This window comes from Pipistrellus kuhlii, unplaced genomic scaffold, assembly GCF_014108245.1.
Source record: "Pipistrellus kuhlii isolate mPipKuh1 unplaced genomic scaffold, mPipKuh1.p scaffold_m20_p_12, whole genome shotgun sequence".
Lineage (NCBI taxonomy): Eukaryota > Metazoa > Chordata > Mammalia > Chiroptera > Vespertilionidae > Pipistrellus > Pipistrellus kuhlii.
Window position 1 is genome coordinate 4,615,249 of NW_023425427.1, and position 26,918 is coordinate 4,642,166.

At 48.4% G+C, this 26,918-nt stretch overlaps 1 protein-coding gene across 6 annotated transcripts; it reads right to left on the reverse strand.

Moving 5' to 3' along the window:
* On the reverse strand, nt 1–26,918 carry TRAF1 (TNF receptor associated factor 1). 6 transcript variants are annotated; one of them, XM_036432855.2, is made up of 8 exons: nt 26,702–26,790; nt 22,793–23,540; nt 20,802–20,886; nt 10,830–10,895; nt 9,961–10,371; nt 8,463–8,640; nt 2,682–2,830; nt 1–743 (listed from the first exon to the last, which is right to left on the reverse strand). In XM_036432855.2, exons 2-8 carry the CDS (start codon nt 22,930–22,932, stop codon nt 525–527), a joined length of 1,248 nt encoding a protein of 415 aa, XP_036288748.1. In that variant the 5' UTR covers nt 22,933–23,540; nt 26,702–26,790; the 3' UTR covers nt 1–524. The 6 variants fall into 6 exon arrangements, with proteins under 6 accessions (XP_036288748.1, XP_045435829.1, XP_036288749.1 ...); XM_045579873.1 differs by having other exon boundaries at nt 22,793–23,191; nt 26,702–26,720; XM_036432856.2 differs by lacking the exon at nt 26,702–26,790 and adding an exon at nt 23,670–24,021.

Below are 26,918 nucleotides of genomic sequence, written 5' to 3' on the forward strand. Positions count from 1 at the left end.
ATCTGATTAGCAAGGCTGCGTGTTCGCCCCCACTGATGAGCTCAGTGCATGCCTGACAGGCTGAATTCACACTGCCAACCTGTCCCTTCCACCCCTGGTTTCCGACCCCAGGTAGGAAGACAGCAAGCATGTTTCCAGCTCTCCATGATGGCCCTGCAGGGACCTTCCCAGGCTCGGGTCCTTTATCTCCAGATGGCCATCCATGTCCCATGCCTGACCCCCATGCCCTCCCGGTCCTGGTCAGAGTCCACCTCAATATTCAGGTCTGGAGTGGTGGCCAGGCCTCCAGTGCTGCGTCGTCAGGGCAGAGGGAACAATTCTGCCACCACCTCCTTCTGAACTCTGCCTTTGTGGGCCATCCCAGGGTCCTGCCTCCCGAAGCTGATGGCCGCCATCGTCAATCTGTCAGCCCTGCTCAGGCCATGCCAGCCCCAGCCTATCACTGTGCCTTGGGATCGTGGAACCTCCACGAGTCTGGGTTGGTGCTCCCTCAGGGCGCAGGTGCGGTTTCTCGTCCCGCTGCCCTAAGCACTTGTCTCCACGATGCACTTGAGGAACATGGTGTCGTCCTTCACGTAGGCGTGCTTGGGCGACTGCAGCCTGCTGAGAGGGAAGAAGAGCGGGCAGCCGCTGGCCACGTTGGTTTCACTCTGGGGCCGCTGGAAGGACACTGAGCTCAGGTCCGGCCGGAAGGCGTCAATGGCGTGCTCACGGTTGTTCTGGTCCAGGAGCATGAAGGTGACCTGTGGGCCAGGGCAGGTGGGAGTCAGGCCCTGGGGAGCTTACCCAGGGGCTCAGAGCTGCTCTGTGCCTGCCACCTGGGTATCCCCTCAGACCCTGAACGCAGGCTGGTTAGGGGCCCCCAGGAATGGAAGCACCTGGAAATCTGAGCAGCCTTTGGGGGTTGTCCTATGATTAGGGATCTGATGGTCTATCCAACTGGAAGAGGTAGGTCGAATGCCATAGTCAGTTTGGTTGGCTGTGGGGCTATAGGTGGGACTGAGCCCTGATAAGGAGGTGGGACTTAACCTGTAATGCCCCTTCCCGCTCAGAGATGTTTGATGGCCAACTATGCTGGAACCTCCTGGGCAGGGCAGAGGTGGGGAGAACAGGCCATCTACCCAGGGGCTGTCAGTCAATTCCCGGAAATGTGAACTGAGCTTCTATCTGCAAGGGGCAGATCTGTGCACTCCAAGAGGCTGATGATTTCAGTGACACAAATCCTCTTCCCTGGCACATGGCACTGGAATGCCCATCAATCAGTACATAGAATGCCTTCCCATCAGCCACCTCAGCGGTTCGCAAACTCAGCTGCACCTAGAATCCCCTGGGAAGATTTTTAATATCCTGATGCTCAGGCCTTGCCATTTACTGTAGTGAGACCCAGTCATTGGTATTTTTTAAATCTCCTGGCAGGTGTGGGAGCCACTGACCTGTTGACTCATATTCAGACTAGCAAGGCACTCCTGCCCTTTTATATGTTTTCAATAGACTTTATTATTTTTTTCAGCAGCTTTAATTGCACAGCAAAACTGAATGGAAAATACAGAGATTTCCCATATACCTCCTGTTCCCACCCAACCTCCCACACCATCAAAGCCCATATTACAGTGGGACACGTGTTACAATCAATGCACCTACATGGACACATTATTATCACCAAAAGTCCATAGTTTACCTCAGGGTTCAATCTTGGTATTACACATTCTATGAGTTTGGACAAATGTATAACATTTTCTTATCATTACAATATCATACAGAGTAGTTTCACTGCCCTAAAAATCCTGGGCTCTGCCTGTTCATCTCCCCACCCCTCCCCATCCTCTGACAACCACTCATCTTATTACTGTCCCCATAGTTTTGTCTCTTCCACGATGTCATGTAGGAGGAAGAGTGCAGTATGTAGCCTTTTCGGATTGGCTTATTTCACTCAGCAGTATGCATTTAAGGATCCTCCATGGCCTTTCTAGGCCTGTTAGCTCCTTTCTTTTTGGTGCTGAATAATAATATTCCATTGTCTGAGTGCACCATGGTTTGTTTATCCAGTCACCTATTGAGGGATATGTTGGTGACTTCCAAGTTTGGCAGCTATGGATAAAGTGGCTATAAACATGCATGTGTAGGTTTTTATGTGAGCATAAGTTTTCAACTTCTTTAGGTTAATACCAAGGAGCGTGATTGCCAGATTGGATAGTAAGATTATGTTTGGTTTTGCAAGAGACTGTCCAACTGTCTTCTAAAGCAGCTGTGCCATTTTGCATTGCCACCGGCAATGAATGAGAGTTCCTGTTCTCCACACCCTCACCGGCGCTTGGTGTTGCCAGTGTTTTGGATTTTGGCTATTCTGACAGGTGTGCAGAGGCATCTGCCTCCCTCCCCTTTTCTGAAAATGCTGCCAGTTCAGGCTGGCCCACAGCACCTCCTCCAGGAAGTTTCCTTCTTCACCCCACCAGGTGAATTTCATTTCTACATGCCTCCCAGGATGTTGGTCCAGGCATTTCTGGCCCTTGGCTACTAGATGTGAACTCAGGCTTTTGTTTTATGAGAGGGGAAGCTGATAACACAGAGATGGCAAGGGACTTGCCCAGGTCACTGGCCAGTTCATGGCTAACCCGGAACCGGGATCAGGACTCAGGCTCCCCGGCTCCCGCACCCTCCCCAGCGTTCCCGTTGGTCTGTACCTTGTTCCGGAAAGGCCACGGCAGCAGAGCATCGTACTCCCCTTTCATGATCACGATGAAGAGCGACAGGTGGGTCCTCTTTCCCGTCCCGTCGCCATTCAAGTAGAGCCTCAGGCACAACTTGTAGCCGTACTTGGCTGTGTAGAAAGCTGCAGTGTGGAAGTCAGAGTCAGCACAGAGGCAGCTGGAGAATGCTAGCTTGGCCAATAGGAAACTGGGACCAGCGGTTAGGCATGCCCATAGTCGGGTTCAAAACTAAGAAACCTGGGGTTGGAGCCCAGCTTCTTCTCGGTTACATACAGTCCAAGAGGACCCAGACCTTGGCACTCACCTAGCCTCGTGGCAGCCAACAGATTGCTAGGCCCCGCCCCGGAGGTTTGGACTCAGTAGTGCTGGGACATGCATGAGAACCTGCATGTCCCACAGGGGACAGTGATGCTATTGCCCAGGACCACACTTTGGGTTTAACTGACCTGCATTTTGCAGTCAGAAAACCGAACCCAGAGAGTTCTGTTGGGGGCAGAGCCAGGATGAGGGGCCAGGCCTCCTGTATCCCAACACAGACTTCTTTCTGCTTCCCCGGGCCAGGCGAGGAAGAATGGGCTCTCAGGTCTGCTAGGCACCCTTGGTGACATCACTCTTGGTGACTCAGCACAGGGTCTCTGGACTCTCTCTGCAGCTGAAAGGACCATCCAGTATGGCTTCTCATGGCTGGAAAGGGCCCCTCTGGGAGGGTTGTTTGGGGACAGGGTGTAGGAGGGGGCAAGCAGGAAGGGGAGGAGGAGGGACAGACTGACAGTCTGACTCATCCTGCCCCTTACGTTTTGGTAAATCAGGAAGCCAGAGACACTGCTTGCTTTGTCCCTCTTTGGAAAGGAGAGGAGAAAAAGCATAGTGCTGGAGGTGAGGCCACCCTGTGAAGGGGGCTGCCACTGCTCCTGAGGAAATGGGCCTGGCTTTGGGACCCCGCCCCGCTCTGGGTACGGAGCGACCTCCAATGCCTCTCTCCATCCCAGCCCTGTGGGTCTTGTTCCATCAGAGGAGCAGATGGACAGGAGAGGTATGAAGCTGGGGCAAAGGTGAGAGGTCATTCAAGTTGTCACCTGCAGAAATTTTCCTTAATGATCCCCGCCGCCCCCCCCCCCCCCCCCGCCCTTGTCTGTGTAGACACGTGTGAATGAGGAGAAGGGAAGAGCAGGTAGGCCTGAGCATGCTATGCAAAAATATACACATTGTGTTAAAATAGAAATCAACTGATTAAGGCACTGGTTCTCAACCTTTCTAATGCCTTGACCCTTTAATACAGTTCCTCATGTTGTGGTGACCCCCAACCATAAAATTATTTTCATTGCTACTTCGTAACTGTAATTTTGCTACTGTCGCACCCACAGGTTGAGAACCGCTAGCAGGGTCGCCTAAGACCATCAGAAAACACAGATACTTACATCATGATTCATAACAGTAGTAAAATTACAGTTATGAAGTAGCAACGAAAATAATTTTATGGTTGGGGGTCACCACAACATGAGGAACTGTATTAAAGGGTTACATCATTAGGAAGGTTGAGAACCAATGGATTAAGGGAAACATTTGCCAAATAACTACTTTAGGCAAGATATTGTGCCAAGCTCCAGGGCCCAGAAATGAATAAGCACTGTCCTGGTTTACACAATATTTCCTAATACGCGACCTGCAATCATACACTTAGTCCTCCACTTGTCTTATTTCAGACCCTGGCTCTCTGAGGGCAGAGGTCCCACGGTATTCGCCTGGGAAGACTGTCTTCTCATTTGCACAAGCATTGGTTCATGGCACACTGTCTTTCACAACTGACATCCACTCGAAGTCAATAACAATTTTATTCCTGCTGAAGCCAGTTTGGCTCAGTGGTAGAGCGTCAGTCTGCGGACTGAAATGTCCCAGGTTCGATTCCGGTCATGGGCACGTACATTGGTTGTGGGCACATCCCCAGTAGGGGGTGTGCAAGAGGCAGCTGGTCGATGTTTCTCTCTCATCGACGTTTCTAGCTCTCTCTCTCTCTCTCTTCCTCTCTGTAAAAAATCAATAAAAAAACACAACAATCCAAAATCTATGGGACACAGCAAAAGCAGTTTTGAGAGGGAAGTTCATATCCTTACAAGCCTATTGCAAAAAACTAGAAAAAAGTGTAACAAATGATCTAACTCTACAACTCAAAGAGTTAGAAAAAGAGCAACAAGAAAAGCCCAGTGTAAGTAAAAGGAAGGAAATAACAAAAATCAGAGCACAGCCGGGACTGGTTTGGCTCAATGGATAGAGCGTCGGCTTGGGGACTGAAGGGTTCCGGGTTCGATTCCAGTCAAGGGCATGTACCTTGGTTGCGGGCATATCCCCAGTAGGGGGTGTGCAAGAGGCAGCTGATCGATGACTCTCTCTCATCGATGTTTCTGGCTCTCTATCTCTCTCCCTTCCTCTCTGTACAAAATCAATAAAATATATTAAAAAAAAAAAAAAAAAAAATCAGAGCACAGATAAACGACATAGAGACCAAAGAAACAATACATAAGATCAACAAAACCAAGAGCTGGTTCTTTGAAAGGATAAACAAGATAGATGGACCTCTAGCCAGACTAACCAAGAAACAAAGAGAGAGGACCCAAATAAACAAAATCAGAAATGAAAGAGGTGAAATAACAACAGACCCCACCGAAATACAACGGATTGTTACAAAATATCAATACTATGAACAACTCTACTCCAACAAACTGAACAACCTGGAGGAAATGACATATTCCTAGAAAAATATAATCTTCCAAAACTCAATCAGGAAGAATCTAAAAATCTCAATAAACCAGTGACTTGGGAAGAAATTGAAACAGTCATCAAAAAGCTTCCAGCAAACAAAAGCCCAGGGCCAGATGGCTTCACAGGAGAGTTTTACCAAACATTCAAGGAAGAACTAAAAACTATCCTCCTCAGACTATTCCAAAAAATCCAAGAGGAAGGAACACTTCCAAATTCCTTCTATGAAGCCAGCATCACCCTAATACCAAAACCAGATAAAGACAACTCAATGAAAGAGAATTACAGGCCAATATCCCTCATGAACATAGATGCCAAAATCCTCAACAAAATTCTAGCAAATCGACTCCAGAAGAACATCACAAAGATCATACACCACGACCAAGTAGGATTTATTCCAGGAATGCAAGGATGGTACAATATCCGCAAATCAATAAACGTGATACATCACATAAACAAATTGAAAGATAAAAATCATATAGTCATATCAATTGATGCAGAAAAAGCATTCGATAAAATCTAACACCCTTTTCTGATAAAAACTCTTAACAAGGTGGGAGTACAAGGATCATACCTCAACATAATAAAAGCTATATATGATAAATCCACAGCCAACATTATACTCAATGGGCAAAAACTAAAACCATTCCCTCTAAGAACAGGAACAAGACAGGGATGCCCACTCTCGCCACTCCTGTTTGACATAGTACTGGAAGTACTAGCCATTGCAATTAGACAAGAGGAGGAAATAAAAGGCATCCAAATTGGAAAAGAAGAAGTAAAGTTATCCTTATTTGCAGATGACATGATATTGTACATAAAAAACCCAAAAGACTCCATTAAAAAACTAATTGACTTAATAAATGAATTTGGCAATGTAGCAGGATACAAAATTAATGCCAAGAAATCCATGGCTTTTCTATACACCAACAGAGAAACTGCAGAAACAGAGACTAAAAAAGCAATTCCATTTACCATCACACCAAAAAATTAAGATACCTAGGAATAAATTTAACTAAGGAAGTAAAGGACCTATATGCGGAAAACTACACGACACTGAAAAAAGAGATAGAGGAAGATGGAAGGAGATGGAAGAACATACCATGTTCATGGATTGGTAGGATCAATATCATCAAAATGTCCATACTTCCTAAAGCAATCTATAGGTTCAATGCACTCCCCATTAAAATACCAACGGCATATTTCACCGACCTAGAAAGAACTCTCCAAAAGTTCATTTGGAACAATAAAAGACCCCGAATAGCCACAGCAATCCTGAGAAAGAAGAGTAAATTAGGAGGGATCTCAATACCAGACTTCAAACTATATTACAAAGCCACTGTCCTCAAAACAGCCTGGTACTGGCACAAGAACAGACATATAGATCAATGGAATCAAATCGAGAACCCAGATATCAACCCAAATCACTATGCTCAATTAATATTTGACAAAGGAGGCACGAATATACAATGGAGTCAAGACAGTTTCTTCAATAAATGGTGTTGGGAAAATTGGACAGACACATGCAAAAGAATGAAACTAGATCACCAACTTACACCATTCACAAAAATAAACTCAAAATGGATACAGGACTTAAACATCAGACGGGAAACCATAAAAATACTAGAAGCATCCACAGGCAGCAAAATCTCAGACGTATGCCAAAAGAACTTCTTCACTGATACTACCCCTAGGGCAATGGAAGCTAAAGAGAAAATAAACAAATGGGACTACATCAAAATAAAAAGCTTTTTTACAGCAAAAGAAACCATCAACAAAACAACAAGAAAGCCCACAGTGTGGGAGAACATATTTGCAAATGATACCACTGATAAAGGTTTAATCTCCAACATCTACAAACAGCTTATACAACTAAATAAAAGGAAGATAAATAATCCAATTAAAAAATGGGCAATGGACCTAAATAGAACATTTTCAAAAGAAGACAGAAGGAAGGCCAAAGGCACATGAAAACATACTCAAAGTCACTAATTGTCCGAGAGATGCAAATCAAAACAACAATGCGGTACCATCTCACACCTGTCAGAATGGCCAACATCAACAAATCAACAAACGACAAGTGTTGGCAAGGTTGCGGAGAAAAAGGAACTCTCGTGCACTGCTGGTGGGAATGTAGACTGGTGCAACCACTGTGGAGAACAGTGTGGAGTTTCCTCAAAAAACTGAAAATGGAACTCCCATTTGACCCAGTAATCACACTTCTAGGAATATATCCCAAGAAACTAGAAACACCAATCAGAAAGGATATATGCACCCCTATGTTCATAGCAGCACAATCTACAATAGCCAGAATTTGGAAACAGCCTAGGTGCCCGTCAGCAGATGATTGGATCCAAAAACTTTGGTACATCTACACAATGGAATACTATGCTGCCATAAAAAAGAAGGAATTCTCATCATTTGCAGCAACCTGGATGGAATTGGAGAACATCATGCTGAGTGAAATAAGCCAATCAATGAAAGAGAAACACCACATGACCTCACTCATTTGTGGATAATAAAGAGCATTATAAACTGATGAACCAAAAGATAGATATAGAGACAGTATATCAACAAGTAGACTGTCAAATTACAGCGGGGAGGGTAGGAAGATCTGGGGGAGATAATAGATCAACCGAAGGACTTTTATACATGCATATAAGTACAACCAATGGACACAAAACTCTGGGGAGGGAAGGGATGTGTGGGAGGGAGGGAGGGGGGCAAAAAAAAAATCAATAAAATATATTTTAAAAAACCCAAAAAACAATTTTATTCCTGTCTGCAGAGTGTGACTGACACTTGGGGAGGTGGAAGGCGTCACAGTTCAAATAGCCCCGGTTTTATGTGGCTGAGCCAGGGACCTAACTCCTCCTCCGTGGTCCCAGCATGAAAGGTGACCTGAAGGGACCCGGCCTAACTGGGCAGAGTCACAGAATTGGCTGCTCCCTATGCTGTTTTCTGAGCCCCGTCGGTCTCTGTGCTCCCGGGGAGTGTTACCTGGAGAGAAGAGGCTGATGGTCCTGCCGCAGGCCGACTCGTGGCACCGCCGGGTGACGTTGGTGATCTTCCACAGGAAGGTGCCATCGAAGGAGGCCTCCTCCATGAGGCGCAGGCTCTGCTCCAGCTTGCCCAGGGTCTCGTCTTTCTGGGCCAGTGTCTGATGCAAATCCACCACCTGTGGGGAAGCTTCACTTAGTCCTCCGCTCAGGACCTCACACAGCCCTTCCTCTGGGAAGTAGTCAACCATCGCCCTAGCTCAGCTGGTTTCTCTCTCCCTCATCTATGTTCTGATGGAGTCCTTACAGCAGTTATATGAGATTTATTTTTCCATCTTTCCTACAAGACAGATGTCTTTCTTCCCTACCAAAGGCTGGGCCTATGCTCACTTTTCTCTCTGTGCCCGCCTTACATCTAAGAGGAGAGCCAGAAAGTCTGCTGGTGAACTCAAGATGCAGTCACTGCCCTGAGGGAGCCCACCTTCTAACTGGGGCGAGAGTTTCCTAAATAAGGCTTTACTTGATCACTCAAATCTAGTGCTTGGTTCTTCTGGTAGGCTCCCTATTCACATTTGAAAGAATACAAATTTATTCCTGGGTGTGCTCACGTAGGGAAGTCAGGAGTGGAAGTGAGTGTTCTTAAATTGAATTCCTAATTTCATGGATGAGAATGTTGAAGTTTCCTAAGTTTGCTCAGACCTACCTAGCAAGTTCATGGTGGAGCTGGAACTAAAATCCAGGCCTATATAAACACAAGACTGTGATGTCAAGTTGCAAAAAGAAAGACAAACAACAATGACAAAAACAAACAAACAACCCCCTCCCCACACACAAACTTGTTATATTAAGAAAAGTATAAGTTCTGGAACAAAGGATGGGACAGAGGACAGTCCTGCTAAACCAAGAACTGTCAGATAAGTGGAGTTGGTCTGGGACCACCATTCTGACTAGGTGGAATCCTTCAGAGACTGAGCCAGAGCTTGAAACAACATGCTACTATGAAGGAGTGAAGGCCCTGGGGCATTTAGCCTAAAGAAGGAAGTACTATATAATCAGGATATAATGACTCACTGCTCATTTCTGAAGGGCTTCCATAGAGTCTAGAAGGCAGATTTGTTTTGCAGGTCCTGAGGGGCAGGGCCAGGAACAATGCAGGGAAGACACAAAGAAGCTGATTTCAATTTAATCTAAGGAACAACTTTCTAATAGTAAAAAATGTCCAGCAATGGAATGAAGAGCTTAGAAAGGGAGGATGCTACCATGAGAGAAATTCAAGCAAAGGGCATGAACCATTGGATAATGGGATGGACCTCACTATAACTTCTAAGTGCTTCACCTAGAGGCCCTGGGACACAGGAGAGAAACTTTTTGATCGGGGAGCAACTGCTGTGAGCAGGGAGAAGGACGTTAGGAGGAAAGCTGATCCACTGCTCTGGACTCAAGATGGGGCAGGGGACCTCTGAGCCGGCCTTGAAGGCAACCTTGTTTCCCACGCTCACCCTCTGTTCCAAGCTCAGGATGAGCTCGCGGTCCAACTGGCTCTGGTGGATGGAGGCAGCCAGGGCCAGCTGGGAGGCCTCCACCTCCTTGTTGAGGACGGCGACAATATTCTCAAACACGCGCAGCTTCTCCTCCAGGTCGGCCAGGAGCTTCTCCTTCATGAAGTGCTGCAGGGCCAACTCCTCCTGGCTCTCAGAGCAAGGTGCCCGGTAGCAGTCCACCTCCAGGTCCCCAGCCACCTCCACGGCGGCCTGCAGCTGCAGGTCTGACAGATTCCGCTCCAGGGCCATGGGGCCCGACCCCAGGCCTGAGCCCAGTTGGGCCTTCCACTGCTTCACAAACTCCAACAGCAGGTTTAGGTGGGTGGCCTGAGAGGTGACCTCATGCTCCTGCATGAATTTTGCGCTTCCCTGCCGAGAGAGTGGGACTGATCAGTGAAAATAGAGAAGGTTTGCAAAGAAAGTCAGATCCATTCACCCAGCAAAGGGGAAGCTGCTTTGTGCACAGTGACAGGGATCTGGAGGACCGTGACATCAGACATGTTCACAGTGAGCCATGCCCCGAGGCCTGTACCACAAGTCTGCCCTGTCTTTGAGAGCCGTGGTTATTCAGGACCGTGGAGAGAGGCATGGGGGGGGGAATGGGGATTGGTCATTTTAGTGATGCCTACAATACTAATACATTAAGAACTCTCCTGAGTACAGAGATGATTGACTGGTGAGATTTGTTGCTTGAGAAGGTCATTAATGTAAGGGGCATCCAGAAGAGTAGCTTGATGTTGTGGGAAAATCCTGGAGGGGCTGAAGTGGGGAGACCCAGTGGCCTAGGGCTACAGCAGTCAGATGTCCTTTCTCTCTCAGATGCTTACCTTGAAGGAGCAGCCAACATCTGCAAAGGGGCACCCAACTCCATCTGCAGCCACCTCAGGGTGATCCTGGAAGTAACAATGTCACTGATGTTACAGGAGTCCCCGTGGGACCACTGGGTCTCTGCAAAGCACTAGGGTTCAACAGGGCACATGCTGAGCTGGGCCACAGGGCTCTGCACATGCTGGTCCTACTGCTGGGCTGACTCCTTTTATAAGCCTCATTCACACAGGCTCAGGGCCCCTGCTGAAGTAGTGGGGCTACTTCTCCTGTCAGGACAGGATCCACACAGCACTTTTCACTCTTTGGTTGCCCCACTGGTCTGGGGGCTCTGTGAGGCTGTGTTCCTAGTGCCGAGGGCAGGGCCAGGCCCAGAGGAGACACTCGGCTGCCTGAGTGAGCAACTCCCTGTTTCTGAAGCCCATGGGGATGCTCCTCACAATTGCCACCTGCATCCCTCCTTGGCAATCCACCTCGGCCGAGGAGTGCCTGCCCTGCCCTGCCCTTCTTCAGAGCAATGTGCAGCCTAAGGGCAGGGACACAGAAGGGTCTCAGTACTCAACAGCAACTTGACCATACTGCTAACCTACTTACAGGTCCAAGATGCTTACAAAATGCTACTGTGGTGACAATTCTCCATAGGGCCCCAATGATGCTGTGGGGAAGGCAGGGTAGGTATTTTGTTCCCATTTTACAGATGAAGAAACTGAGGCTCACAGAATTTGGCTCAAGGGATTTGCCCAAGGAGGAATGGCTAGGAAGTAGCATAGACACAGGCTCTTTCCATACCATATCACTACAGTTGAACCCTGCACTGTGTGGGTCTATTGATACACAGATTCTCCCCCACAAAAAAACAAACAAACAAACAAACAAACAAAAAAAAAACCCAGTGCTGTTTTTGATCTGCGGTTGGAAATCCAAGGATACAGAAGGGTGTTTGCCCTGATCTGCATCCTTTTATATAGGGGACTTGAACACCCATGAATTTGGGTATCTTTCGGGGGCCGGGGGAAGGAGGAGCGGTCCTGGAATCAATGTTCTGAAGATGCTGAGGGACAGCTGTAGCAGTTAAGTTTTGGGGCAGCCAAAAGTTATATACAGATTTTCTGTTGTGTGTGGGGTTGGTGCCCTGAATTCCTGCATTGTTCAAGGCTCAACTCTATCTCTTATCAAGAGTAAGCCTATGGGGAACTGGGAGAAATGCCCCCCCCCAAAAAAAAAAAAAAAAAAAAACAACACACACACACATCTGGAAAGACCTTGTATCCAGAATATGTGAAGAACTCTTTCAAATAGTAATAATAAGACAAAAATAGTCTAATAAAAATGGGTAAAATACTGAACAGATGCTTTACAGAAGGAGATATATAAATGACAAGCCTATGAAAAGATGCTCAACATCACTAGTCAACAGAGAAATGCAAATTAGAATGAAATACCACCATGAAATACAGTAATCTGCTCACTAAATGGCCAAGATGCCAAAAGAATACCAACACTAAGCTTTGCGAGGATGTGGAGGAACTGGAACTTATGAACGTTGCTAGTGGGAATGCAAAATGGTACAGACACTTTGGGTAAAAAAAAAATCTATGGGAGTATCTCATAAAATTAAATCATACTTACTTATAAAGCAATTTACTTATAAGCCATGCTTATAGTTACCATACTGCACTCCTAGGAATTTACCCAAAAGAAACTGAAACATATGTATGAGAATGCTCATAGCAGCTGTATTCCCAATGGCTCCAAAGTGGAAGCAATCCAAATATCCATCATCTGGTGAATGGACAGTGTTTTTTTTTTCTTTTTCTAGAACACTCCTCAGCAATCAGAGGGACTAAAACACTACATGCAATAATGAGGAGGATCCTCAAAACATTATGCTAAATAAAGGAAGTCAAACACAAAAGACAACAACTGTGATTCCATTCTTATTAGGTTCTAGAAAAGGCACAACTACAGTGACAGAAAGTCTATCCATGGCTGCCTGAGGCTGCCGCTGGAGAGACTGATGGACCAGGGGCATGAGAAAAGAAGCATTCACTATCCTGACTGTTATTGTCACACACTGAATAAATTTACTGGCATTCATCAAACTGTACACTTCAACTGAGTGGATTGTATTGCATATAAATAATATCTTGATTTCCAAAGAGCTTTGTTGTTGTTTTTTTAAAAGTATAATCTAATGGGGCAACATGGAGATTTGAATTTTAAAAAGGAAGGAGGACAGAGGTCTTTGGGGTTGAGCAAATTACAAAGCCACATTACTTATTATTCTTTAAAAGTAAGAGAAGCGATCGTCATGGGCTTAATGAGTATGGTTGGCTTAGAACACAAAGCACAGCCCAGCAAAGGGCCACCCCTTGGCCCCCCTCCCACAGGGTTCACGCACAAGATGTTCCTAACAAGGAATAGAAAACAGATGTTTTATTGGGGGCCTGGGCAGAGGGCAGCCTTGGCAGGGAGACTGTGCCGGCGCTGGGAAGTGTACAATGACGCAGCTCTCCCAGCAGGTAGCTTCCTGACCTGTGGGCACAACAGAGGGACTGAGGCTCGGCGTGGACCTGATTATGGAAAGTGGACTCAGGGATCCTCTCAGCCCCTAAAATAACCTCCAAGTCTATGGTTCAATCCTCAGCCATTCTCAGCTGGAAGTGAGAGCCATAGGAGGGGGACAAAAAGGTGGAAGAGATAAAATGGGAATTCCAGAAAGACCACCCAGGTGGAGGGGCATGTGTCCTTTAGTCGCTGAGCTAAAAGCAGTGTAGCGCAGGGGAAAGCCCGGCCCAGGTGGACGCAGGGGGCGTCCTTGTTGTGATGTGTGGATGGGTGTGGGCTGTGACCAGCCTCCAATGGCTGTCAGAGGATGGGCAGGGATGACCTGAGAGGTATTCAGAGACCTCAGTGGCCAGCCAGTCTGCCTACAGTTCCATCATCAATTAGTCACTCATTCTGTACAGTGCTACCGGGGTTAAAGGGGTGGGCTCTGGAGCCAACCAGTCAGAGTGCAAAGCCCATTTCTGTCACTAGCAGTGTGGCCTTGGGAGAGTATTAACCTCTCCACATCTCACTTTCCTCTTCTGCAAAATGGAGATAATAACAGTGCCTGCCCCCATGGAGTTATTGTGAAGGTTACATGAGATGGCAAATTAAATTCTGGTCTTATTTACATATTGCTGCTATAATAAAATGCCATAAACTTCATAGATTAAAAAACACAAAAATTTGTTATCTTACAGTTCTGTAGATCAGAAGTCCTAAATATCAAGGTGTCAGCAGGATTGTGTTCCTTCTGGGAGCTCTGGGGGAGAATCTGTTTCCTCATTTTTTCCCAGCATTTAAGGGCCACCTGCATCCCTCGGCACCTGGCCCCTTCCTCCCTCTTCAAAGCCAGCAGTATACAGCATCTTCCAATCTCTCTCTTACTCTCTCTGGCTTCCCTCTTAGGAGGACACTTGTGGTTACACTGGAACCACCTAGATAATCCAGGATAAGCTCCTCATCTCAGGATCCTTAATCACATCTGTTCTGGGCTAAATTTATCCCCTCCCCACCCAATTCTTATGTCGAAGTCCTAACCCCCCAGAACAAGACTGTATGTAGAGATAGGGCCTTTAAAGAGGTCATTGAGTTAAAATAAGGTCATAAGGGTGGGCCCCAAGCGATATGACAGGTATCCTTGTAAGAAAAGATTTGGACACAATGTCCCTGACTAATGTGAAAACAGAGAAAAGGGATGATGTCAGCATCTCCAGGACGAGGAGAGAGGCCTCAGAAGAAACAAACCCTGTCTTGAACATCTTGCCTCCAGATTTGTGAGGAAATAAATTTCTGTTGTTCAGGGCCTTCAGTTTGTGGTACTTGGTTATAGCAGCCTCCGTAGACTAATATAGCCACACAAGGCAACGGATTCATAGGGATTATTAACATGTGGGCATCTGGGGAACATCATTCTGCGTAGTGTAATACTCAATAAATGTCAGCTATTGTTATTAGTAGTAATATTCTTGTGGATTAAGCACTGCCCTTGGGACCTCTTTTTACTCCTTCTAATGGCTGTCATATACATGCATTTCATTTCATCTTCACATCTCAAACTTTTGATAACTAATTCTATAAAACACCATTTCCCCATTGCATTTCCTTGAGGAGGCAAGGATCATCCCTAACTATATTTACATTTATACAGAACCAAAGTGTGCCATGCCAGCACAGCCAAGGGTTTGGCGAGTCCAAGGAAGGGCCAGTGAAGGATGAAGAAAAGACAGACAAAGAGAATAAGCTGGGTCTAGGTGGATCTTCTGTGACTGGCTGAGGCCATAGAACAGATTCAGAGGGCAAACTGATGGTTTAATTTATAGTCAGAGGTAAACAAGGTAATTTACAATGTTCTTGTAAGTTTCATTTGTTTTGGCAGCACTTGCTGCATCTCCCTCAGTCCATTAGCTACCCAGGAGAGACCTAGGGAGCAGTCACAAGATCAAGCTTAATTATGCTTAGAGGGCTGTGCCCTCCAAGCTGGGACTCGTTTGCGACTTTGCCAGCAGGTCAGTCTGAGAGTTAACCGCTCCCTACACCAAAGCATTTTTGCATGCTCTCATAGGATCCCTGTGGTCATCCTTTGAGGCAGGCAGGGTGAGATGACCTTAGCCTTAACACAGATGGAAAACTGGGTGACTAGCTTGTTCAAGGCCTCACCGGGCTTGCACACTTTGAGTTGGTGGCTGACTTTTGGTCTTCTGTCCCATCGTTAGCACTTGCGAGGGCACGCTGCTTTCTCGGCCTCTGTGTGAGCATGGCCTGGTCAGATCTTCTGTACCATGAGGAGGAGGTTGGGGCTTAGTTCTGCTTCTCCCGTGTAAGTGGAAGAGCCAAAACCCAGGGACAGGCAGTGACTTGCAGGAGGCAATACAAGTTTGGGGCAAAGATAAGGAGGGGATCAGGGGCCTGGAGTCCATGTCCAGGGTCCTTCCTCTACACCAGGAAGTCCTTGCCTTGTCCAAAGGTGGCCTCGTCTGAAGGGCGGGGGGCGGGGGGGGGGAAGTTTGAAGAAATAGAAAAGGGAATCAGGCTGGGGTTGCAGACGAAGACCAGGGCATCTGTCCTGGGCCAAGCCTGGGGTACGTCCAGTGCCACAAGCGGCCCCTGTTAGTGGCTGCACGCTTCAAACTGCTAAAAATAAAATTCGCAGTGGAATTTCCTCTGAGGAGGAAACAGAGACAGAGAAAACAGAACCCCAGCCCTGAGGGAACACTCGTCCTTCTGTCTGCTCCAGGAAGTCTGTGGGTCTGTGGTGTTCCTCACCACCCTGCTAACTCAGGCCTTCTGCGAGGGGGTCAGAGGAGGGTTCTGTTGAGAGGCCCCCACTCAGGGACCCACGGGCCTTCAGGAATTTAGGAGGGTGCCTGCGGGAGGCGGGAGCATGAGAGCCACTTCTGTGAAGCTACTGCACACAACAGAGGGTCTGCAGCGTGCCAGGCCTGGGCCGCACCGCTGCGCTGGCACAGAGGCCACCTGAGGTCTTGGATGACTGCGGGAGCTGCTTTTGCTCAGGATTTGGCTAGTGTTGAGGGAGAGGCACTCTACTGTGACAGGGCAGACCCAGGCAGTCTGCCTCTGCCCGCCAGGCCTGCCTTCCTCTGCACCTGGGCCAGCTTCCTCTCTGGCAACCTCTGCCCAGCTCAACTGCCACCTCTTCCAGGAAGCCCTGCGTGATTCTCCTCGTTGGAAGTAGTCTTGCCCATTGCTGTTTTTCTAGCACTTAAGGCTGACTGTGGAAGAGGCCACCAACCTAGGAAGTAGGGGTTGTGCTGGAAAATAAATCAGTTTTACTAAAAAAGAGATGTTGACAGGAAGCCAGGAAGGCTGGTCAACAACCTTAATTGCTTTAACCTTTAGTTAAGATATTGTTAGCTGAAGCAGTCTCCACCTTGTTTGTCCCATGTAAGTTTCTGTTATTTTCCTGCCTACCGGCTACATGTAAATTTCTGTTTATGTTGCCTAAGATGTTATCCCCAAAGCCTCAATAAAAGGGGATGGCAGGGCCAGAGCAGGAGTAATTCTCCCACTAGAGTTGGACTACCACCTGGCCTCCCCTATCGCCAAGTTGAATTTCTTCAAGTCTTAAGTCTCTTCATTTGTGTGCGGCCCTTCTCCAGAACCTGAACCCTGAATTGGAACTCTTTCTACATGGGCCATGAAAGAGATTCCTATAGGGTTGGAGCCTGGCTTTGCCTCCCTCCTGATCCATGACTTTAGCCCAGGCACACCTCCTCATGGAACCTCGATGTATCACCAATATCCACACAGGATGTCACAGGACCGATGAGGTTCCAGATGCATCCACCAAGCTCAGCAGTGTAAGGGTTCAAAGGTTCATTTCTACACATCACACTTCGAAGGACACACATGCATAGAGACAAGGACAGACTCAGGGGAGCGTGGTCAGCACCTCTCCACACATGCAGACTGCCTCAGAGGTCAGGAGGCTGACGGACTTGCCTGGTGTGGCCTTAAGGGAGACAGACTTCAGGTCAGTACAAACAAAAAGGAAAATGGTACAACAGTCAGAGCCCCCTGCCTGCTCCCAATCCCCCGGAGTAGAAGAGGTCATGTCTCGGAGTAAGGAGCTCCCCATCACTGGGAGGACATTAAGCCACTTGGCAGGAATCTAGTACAGAACAGAAACTGGACTAGACAGCTCGACCCCCTCTCACTTTCTGATTCTAGAATAAGTTAAGGCATTATTGTAAGTCACTGGCAACAGATGCCAGCTTGCTTTTGACCTTGAGTGGCCTCAGAAGGACTGAGAACGAGAGGAACCACTCCATTCACGGGTCACACGCAGCGCGAATTAAATGTTATTTTTCATCTACCGGCTGTCCCATATTCACTGTCACTTCTACAGGAAGGTCATTCCAGGCAAGAACCAAGTCTGTAACTAGGTCAATAGTAATCCTTTAATATCTGCTTCTTATATTACCTAATGGGTCCTGGGCTGTAAGCACTCCTTAGAGAGATATTAATCTAATGAAGTCAGAAGATGAGGACAAAGTGATAAGCAGATGGCGTGGAAAGTGTTTGCCAGAATGGGTGCCTCTGGGCTTAGCTTAGCTGGTCTCCATCCCAAACCTTCCACCCACCTCCATCCCCAGGTTTCCCCAGATCACAGACAAACTTCACAATGACCACGCATGCAAAGTATTAACTTATAATCAGCTGCTTTCCTTTGGCCAAAAGTCCCCCAAAGTTCCCATCAGGGTCAGGAGCTGGAGGAGTCCCTGGTCTTTCCACTAGGTGGCTTGGGGGTGTGTGTGTCAGACCACTGGCTCACCCTCTCACCCCCCCAGCCTTCCACTGGGGTTTCAGTGATGATAGCTTCAGGAGGGGGAAGCGGGGGTGGGAGGGAGAACCATGCTGCTCAGAGGCCTGCCTGTCCCCAATGTGGGAAGTACCCCCTCCTACCCTGATGCCTGTTACAGTGCCTGTAATTCCACCATTAGAGTCACTTCATTTGGTTTAAGGCAGCGAGTTCAAACTGTGCTCTGCAGGGCCCCCTAGGAATCCCCAGTCCCTCGGGGGCTGGACAGCTGGGCTGATTAAGAGTTCAGGGTTCCAGCCGAAACCGGTTTGGCTCAGTGGATAGAGCGTCAGCCTGAGGACTGAAAGGTCCCAGGTTCAATTCCGTTCAGGGGCATGTACTTTGGTTGAGGGCACATCCCCGGTGGGGGGTGTGCAAGAGGCAGCTGATAGATGATTCTCTCATCAATGATTCTAACTTTCTATCCCTCTCTCTTCCTCTCTATAAAAAGTCAATTATAAATAAATATATATATATGTTTGTGTGTGTGTGTGTGTGTGTGTGTGTGTGTGTGTGAGAGAGAGAGAGAGAGAGAGAGAGAGAGAGAGAGAGAGTGAGAGAGTTCAGGGGTTCCAGAATACTCTTTAGTCACAGCACTTCCACTATCATCTGATTTCATGTTAATGAAGATGGATAAATTACAGCCATTGAATGAAGAGATATGAATACCGTAGATCTCTTCTCTATATTATCTAAGAGTTGCACAATGCCTGTGTGTTAATTTCGTTAAGAAGTCAGAATAAACCAAGTTAAAAACAATAGCTCTGGAGCATTCAAGCAGGCAGGAGCCTCAGGGGATGTAAGGGTTCAAAGGTTCAGAGCCTTTCCTTGTGCAGGGGAGGAAGGCAGCCACAGAGTTATGGTTCTGCTCACGCCTTTCATGGTTAGAGCACCAAGATGCCCAAACAGGGAGGCTCCGGAAGTTATTCCATGGATCCTTTTGTCCTATAAGCTCTTAGTGCACTGTGGACTGTAAAGTTCTGGGACAATGCATTGGATCCTTACTAAGATTCCCCTGAGATCCTACAGGGAGGGGCTGCTGAGAAGGGGATGGGAGCCCTCAAAACCAGCTCTGGGTAGGGCAGGAAATCCTCCCGACCCTCTGAATGAGGGCTCAGAGAGGAGAAAGGAGGGAAGTACGGAGGCGCACACGCCTGCCTCGGGTTCCTTACAGGTAGGAGGGAAAGTATCTGACATCACGGGTCCTGGAAAGGTCTTGCAGAGCAAACGTGGCCCTTTCATTTTACAGTCAGAGAAATAGGCATAGGAGTCATCCTGGCCACAAACTGAATGATAGAGAACCATCCCTGAGCATCGCTGAACATCAGGCTCCTGGGCTGTGGTTCAAGGCAAGAGGGGAGCCTTGGCTGAAAGGAGCCGGGTGCCTGTCCCACAGTGAGGACAGTGAGGACAGCTGAGCATTGAGGTCCTTTGCACTGAGGACGGTCCTTTGCACTTTGCCCCTGTGGATATCGGGGTCCCGTGTGTAAGACAAGGGGGTTAGATTTAGAGCAGTGGTTCTTACATTCTTACAGCTTTGGATTTATGAATCAATACAAATTTTCTTCTATCGATAATTTGGAGATTAACATAAAGATTGCCATCTTTTTATTTTTACCAAATAAAGACTTTACCAAAAATTCTATCATTTACTGTCACCATCATTTCATTTCTACAAAGACATATATAGGAAGAGCATAATCTCAGAGTAAAGGCTGATTCTACAAGTGAAAAGAATTTAGTTTTATAAAACCCCCACTACAATTTCCATATTTTTATCATTTTGTCAAGACCTAGTGGGAATGGACCAGCTCTGGTCAGCTTGTGGGAACCTCTAAACTGGACAGACGACCAGTGAGGGTCCTTCTAACCCAGAAGGGGTGGGGTTCTAAACTGGAGGGCCTGAGGATGTCTTTTTGGCCCCTCACACTCTCAAGGCCATCTCTATACTTAGGAGCATGGCTTGGCTGAGCAGCAGAGGGGAGCTGAGAATGGCATCACTTTGTCTGAGGGCAATCAAGGGCAAGAAGAACTGTCTAGATCAGGAGTTAGCAAACTATTTTATAAAAGGCCAGAGAGTAAATATTTTGAACTTTGAAGCTGGTGTTGTACTAATCACTTTTGCTGTCACAGGGCGAAAGCAGCCACACACAATTCATAAATGAGGGGGCATGGCTGTGTGCCAATAAAACTTTACTTATAGACATGGAAGTTTGAATTTCATATCATTTACATGTGTCACAAAATATCATTCTTATGATTTTTTTTTTTTTTTTTTTTTACTATTTAAAATATTAAAACCATTCTTAGCTTGTGGCTGTATAAACACAGGTGGCATGCTGGATGTGGCCTGCGGGCCGTAGTTTGCAGGCGCCTGGTTTAGACTGTTCTCATCCTGAATCTGTCACAGATTAGCCCGGTGGCCTTGGGCAAGTTGCTTCACCAAGGCACTGTCAGTCCCCTCGCTGCTTACAAACCAAATTCAGCCAAACAAGAGACAAAGAGGGAGGTGCCCGCCGGGACTGGGGAATGGCTGTCTACTTGGCCTCGACCTCAACAAATGGAGAAAATAGACAGATACCCTTTCCTGGCTGTGTCAACATACCTTCTCCTGAGACATAAGGCTCCCTGGGCTTACAGATTGGGAATCGTCTCCTCTGCACTTGGGACAGACCCGATCCTCGCCGTTCCTAGAGACATATGAACAAATCGGGCTGAGTGCGGCATTCACAACTCCCTGGCACCAACCTCTGTCCTGGTAGCTCCAAAAGCCCAGCTGTGCCCAGCACAGTGCCTGATATCAGTGAGCACGAGGTCCACAACCCCAGACCCACCATTCCCAAACCTCACAGCGCTGGGCACCCAGTGTCTTTCCATAGTTTGCAGTGAGCTTCTTTGGCAGCTGAAGTCATTGGTGGCTATTCTAACCCTTATCTCACTTAGTGTGAATATTTCTGTTTCATTGCAGAAGCATTAACAGGCAGCATCAGACGGCGCTGCCCCAACCCCACTGGAAGAACCACACAGTGAGGCACTGACGTGCTTTTCTGAAATCTGAAAAAAAAATTCTGAATTCTAAAATGCATCTGAGCCAGGGCTTCAGGTGGGATTGTGGATGTGTGGCTCCATTTGCTCTTCTCAGCTTCTTCTATTTGGTTTTGGTCTCCTTGTCTTAGGAATTACAGATGACCATGGCCGATTAGAACAAGAAGGGGCCTCAGAGAGCACCTAGCCTGAGGTTCCCTACCAGGGATGGGCGGTCAGATGACACATGGGCCTGAGTGCTTTAACAAAGCTCCCAAGTCATTCTGATCCACAGTTAGAGCCACGGGTCAGGCCCTAAACTTGCTACCTCAGAGGACATGTGGATTGGCCAAGAGGAGGCAGAGTCAGGAGCAAAACTCTGCCTGGGTCCCTTTGATGTCCAGTTAGCTCCTTCCCCACCTCTACCTGGTTTTGAGGAGGGAAGCCAAGAGTCCCAGTGTAAAAGCCTGAGATGAACCCACGGCAATCAGCTTGATGGTGAAACCAGTCAAGCTTTGATCACCCCACCCCCACAACCTGGCCTTTCCATGGCCACCTCTCCCCTGCCCCTGCATCAAAGCATCTGAATTTCTCAAACTTGGCTGATTCAGTTTTCCCACCTTAAGCAAGCTGTAAAACTCCAGACAAAGGTCAAGCTGAGGGTGTGTGGCAGTTAAAGAGCACTTTTGCCAGGAAATTGTACTGGGGCAAGCTGACCTAATCTCTCCATTAGGCCTCACTGTCCTCATCTGTAAAATGGGACAATAATAGTATTCACCTTTCCAAAGCTCTTCTGAAGACCCAAGGAAAGATGCACATAGTAGGCTCAAACTAGTGGAATGCCAATGATCATATGGATGTCACACTTCTCTGAGTTATTGATATTTTAAATATTTTACATATGTAAAACATGTATTTCTATAAGTATATATTCATACATAAATATATACATAGTCAACTATATATATTCATACAGGGGTGGGCAAAAGTAAGTTTACAATTTGCCCAAACCCTATAGATAAATATATCATCTATACATACATACATATTTACATAAATATAGATATCTTTGCTCCCTTTAAAAGTGTTCTCAGCAAACAATACAAGCTGATGGGTGATATTGTGGAAGGAGATATATTTGCATAGCAGTTCACCATTTACTAAGAAAGTTTATATTCATTATTACAAAACAATTTTTGGAATATTATTGATTGTGCCTCTTAATCCTGGGAGGTAGAAAGTAGCGTTACAGGAATTTTACAGACAAGGAAGCTGAGGTTTTGAGGCATGAAACGCCCAGCCTCATAGTAAATAAGGAGCCCAGCTGGGCCTGAGGCTCTCCCCCACCCCGGACAGCCTTCAGCTGTGGCAGCTAACATCTGTCTGTGGCTACTTCTTCCATCAAGATCAGAAGGGGTGGGGGCAGGGACAGCAAGGAGAGGGTGTGGAAACAGGCCCAGAGAGGTGAAGTCACCCGCTCCAAGCCACTGGTTCCTCTCACCCTTGTTTCTCATCAGGGGTCCCTCCCTGGCACCTTCTTCCCACCCTCTCTTTGCTCCCCTGACCCCTCACCTCAAGTTCTCAGAGAGACAGGCGGTGCAGCAGAGGGCCCTGGGCTCTGATGGGTCCTGGCAGACGGTGGGAGAGCACCCAAAGGGAAACTCGTTCTCATCAGGGGCTGGGCGGGGGCTGCTGGCTGAGCCAGAGGCCATCCCGAGGTCCCGGGCTGGCCAGGGGCCCTAAGCTCCTCTGGGGAGAGGAACAGCCTGTGGAGTCTGCGCTGAGAGAAGAAGTGAGTTCTGGCGTGGGCCACCCTCTCTGGTGAGCAGGAGTCTGATGACTTTATCTTCTCGCTGATTTGTGTGGTTCAACGTCACAGCTGAATCACAACAGGGATGGGGCAGGAATTACCCTCTGTGGTGAAAAAACCCCCTGGACGCTGAGTGAAGGCTCTAGGAGTGCCCAGTCATTCTTTAGAGTGACAGAGAGCAAGAGAACGAGTCAGAGAGAAAAAACAACCGTGTCACACACTTTCAGGAACCATAGTCAGAGTTCCCCCATCAAAGAACCTCGGGCTGCCACTGGCTTCCGCCCCTCTTCCCCAGGGGACATGGGCAGAGAGCCACAGCTGGTGATTTGTCTGTGCTCCCCGCGACCTCCGAGAGGCCTGGAATTCCGGGTGGGGGTGCTCACTGCCCTGGTGGAAATCCCTAGGTCCCGGTGGCAGGTCCAAAAATGCAAGATCCAGGAGCTCAATCTCTGCCCTCTCTAGAGTCTCAGGCAAAAGTCACTTCCTCACAGTGGATCTCGGTTACCCCATCTGTAAAGAAAGGAGTTGCAACAGGAGGTCTTCAAGGTACCTCTAAGCTCTAAGATTCCGGAACCATAGGGCCAAGGCAGCCAGAGGCAGCAGGAGGCTTCCGATGGCCCCGCCTGTGGCACTCCTCACCAGTCTCGATGACAACACAGGGCCCTCCCCTCCTTTCAAGTCCAAGGCTGCAGAGCCATACACTGCTCAGGGCGCTGCTCAGAGCCCCACTCAGGAAGCCATAGGTGGCCACATACCCTGGTCAGGCACTACCACTTCCCGGCCCTGAGAACAAAGCTCTAGATAAATACAAGGCCACAGGGAGTTGGTACTCAGCGGCCAAGTATGAGGCAGACCCACTGTTGTGTGGGAACTGTGGCTCCTGGCGCATCTACTGTGGGCAGGGCAACATTTTCCTTCCTATTCCTCAAAGCAACCAGCTGGGAATTCTGTGACCACATAGATAGGCACAGAGAAGGAAGAGGACTGGATCCAAGTCACACAGCACCTGGTGGTGGAGCAAGATTCGCAGCAGGTCTATGGGGCCATACACAATGGGTTCCTTCATCAATACAAGAGAGATGAAAGCAAGGCTGAGTGGGGGACCCTAGAGTCCAGGATGGAGGCCAGAGCACCCAGCCTCTGTCTTCTCACCTAACAAATGGAAAAGAGGATTCCTTCACACCTTTCTATCCTGTGAGGCTGCTACTAGGGACTTTGCAAATTTTTATAATGGTTCCAAATCATGAGCTTAAAAAAAAAAAAATATATATATATATATATATATATATATATATATATATATATATAATTATTAATTTTCCACAGAGAGGAAGGGAGAGGGATAGAGAGCTAGAAACGTCAACAAGAAACATCGACCAGCTGCCTCTTGCACACCCCCCACTGGGGATGTGCCCGCAACCAATGTACATGCCCCTGACCAGAATCGAACCTGGGACCTTTCAGTCCCCAGACTAACACTCTATCCACTGAGCCAAACCGGTTTGGGCCAAATCATGAGTTTTGAGGTCTAATAAATCTTAGATTTAAATAAGAGCTTAGATCTTAAATCTACTATTTAACAGCTGTGTGTCCTGGGTCAAGGTCTTTAACCTCAGCTTTTGCATCTGTAAAATGGGGGTAATATTAATACCAACTTCACCTGACTGATGTGACTAAATGAGATCATAGGTGAAAGTACGGCATGATACATACTGAGGTGCTCAAAAGGTTTTGAGATTGTCTTCCAATGATGGTCACAGCCCTCCCAGCTTCTCACCATCAGGGGAGAGGATTAAAATGGTAAGTGATGCTCATATATAGTGTTTACACATCCATCAACTTTATTTGAGCCTCACAAGTGGGCAAGGCAGGTCAGATGTTGTTCTCTGACCCGAAATAAATTCAACTGCCCACTTTTCCTGGGGGCAAAACTGGGGCTACAAAACTGGGGCTGGCAAAGAGGGCATGGCACACCAGGACCTCCACCCTCCCCTGGGCCAGCCCTGGCCTGGTCCTCCTAGCAAATGACCTTGAGGCCTACGTCAGACAAGACACTCCTTTAATCGCCTACCACAAACCCAAAACTTCCCTGCATCCCCACCTGACTCCTCCTTCCCTTGGTTCGACAGGCACCCAAGATTTCTCTCCCATCCAAGTTCTGGGTCCCTTTCTGCCTAGTCCCTTTCCTCTCCCCTCTGTCTTCAATGCCTCCCTCTCTACTAGCTCCTTCCTATCAGCATCAAAATATGCTTCAGCTGCCAAAACCTCTTTGGCTCAGTCACGCAGGCGTCCTCAAACTTTTTAAAGTGGGGGCCAGATCACGGTCCCTCAGAGAGCTGGAGGGCCGGACTATATGAACTACTAATTCCTACTGTAACACCTCGGCTGCGCTCACTGCCCAAAAAACCTGGCGGGCCGGATCAGACTCCTCTGCGGGCCGCATGTGGCCCGCGGGCCGTAGTTTGAAGACCCCTGAAGCGTCGGTCTGCGGACTGAGGGATCCCAGGTTCCATTTCCGTTAAAGGCATGTGCCTTGGTTACGGCACATCCCAAGTGTGGGGTGTGCAAGAGGTAGCTGGTTGATGTTTCTCTCTCATTGATGTTTCCAGCTCTCTATCCTTCTCCCTTCCTCTCTGTGGGAAATCAATAAAATATATATTTAAAAAAAATATGCTTCAGCTGCTCTACTAACAAGAGTGAAAAACAGTAAGTACTACTTTTTAGTGCTGTGTGAAGTACTTTTGCAGGCACCATCTCATCTCATCTTCACATGAACCCTATGAGGCAGGTACTGTCATCATTCCTCCGTTTTTACAGATGAAGGCACAGAGAGGTTAAGTGACTTGCCCAAGGTCTCGGAGAGAGTGAATGGGGACTTCTGAATAACCACACCCAGTGCTTTAACATGCTCTTTGTCCTCACCCCAAATTCTCTCCTGCACCCACTCTCCTCACTTTGACAAAACGTTTGGGAAAGGCTGCCTGCACAGGTGCTCCAGGGAACCATCTCCTCCAGGTTCTCAATGTCAAAGTCGCCAAACGCCCTGGGCCTGCCCCAGTTTTCATACAACCAGCCCTCTGGCCAGCACCTGACATGACTCGGCTCCTCCCATAGAATTCTCTTCCTTTCTGAACCTCCACCGATTCACCGCTGAGGCTCTACCCAGAGATCCTCACATGCGAGGTCTCTCTGAGCCGTGTACCCCCATCTCCCCAGTCTTCCAACTTGTCTTTGGAGGAGGGGGGGGGGGGGCACCTGGACCAGGCCCCACTTCCTCTTGAGAGTCTCCACAGGCTGTCCCTAGGATGGGGCTAGACACCAGCAACCCCAGTGGCCTATGTGTCCCCCGGCCCCGTTCGCTCCTCCGACCCCCGGGCAGGTGACTGTCATCTGGCCACCGCAATCTCTCCAGGCTGAGGGAACCCCAGGGGAGCCCCGGGAGCCCGCGGGAAGGGCTGGGGCAGGGAGTCCCGGTGGCGATTCCAGGTCCCGGCCGCGCGTGAGGAGGCCCGCACTGGGGAGCCCCGCCCAAGCTAGCGGGACCTGGGCCTCCCGGGGCGGGATCGCGGGGAGGGGGCGGGAGGGAGGGGAGGCGGGGGCCCGCACCGCCCGCGGTCCCAGGGCGGTGGGGGTGGGGCGGGTGAGGTGGGGCGGGGTGAAGTGCAACCAACCTCGGCGCCTCCGCCGCAGCCGCCGCCTCCCTCCCGCGGCCCGCGCACGCTTCCGGCAGGGCCCCGCGGACGTGGCCGGCGGCGGAAGCCGGGGTGGCCGGGGCGGGTTTCCGCAGCCTGAGCCGGCTCCCGGGGGCGGGGCGAGCGCCCCCCCTAACGGGACACTGAGGCCCGGGAAGGGGTCTGCTGCCCCGCCCACTGGGGACTGAGGCTTCCA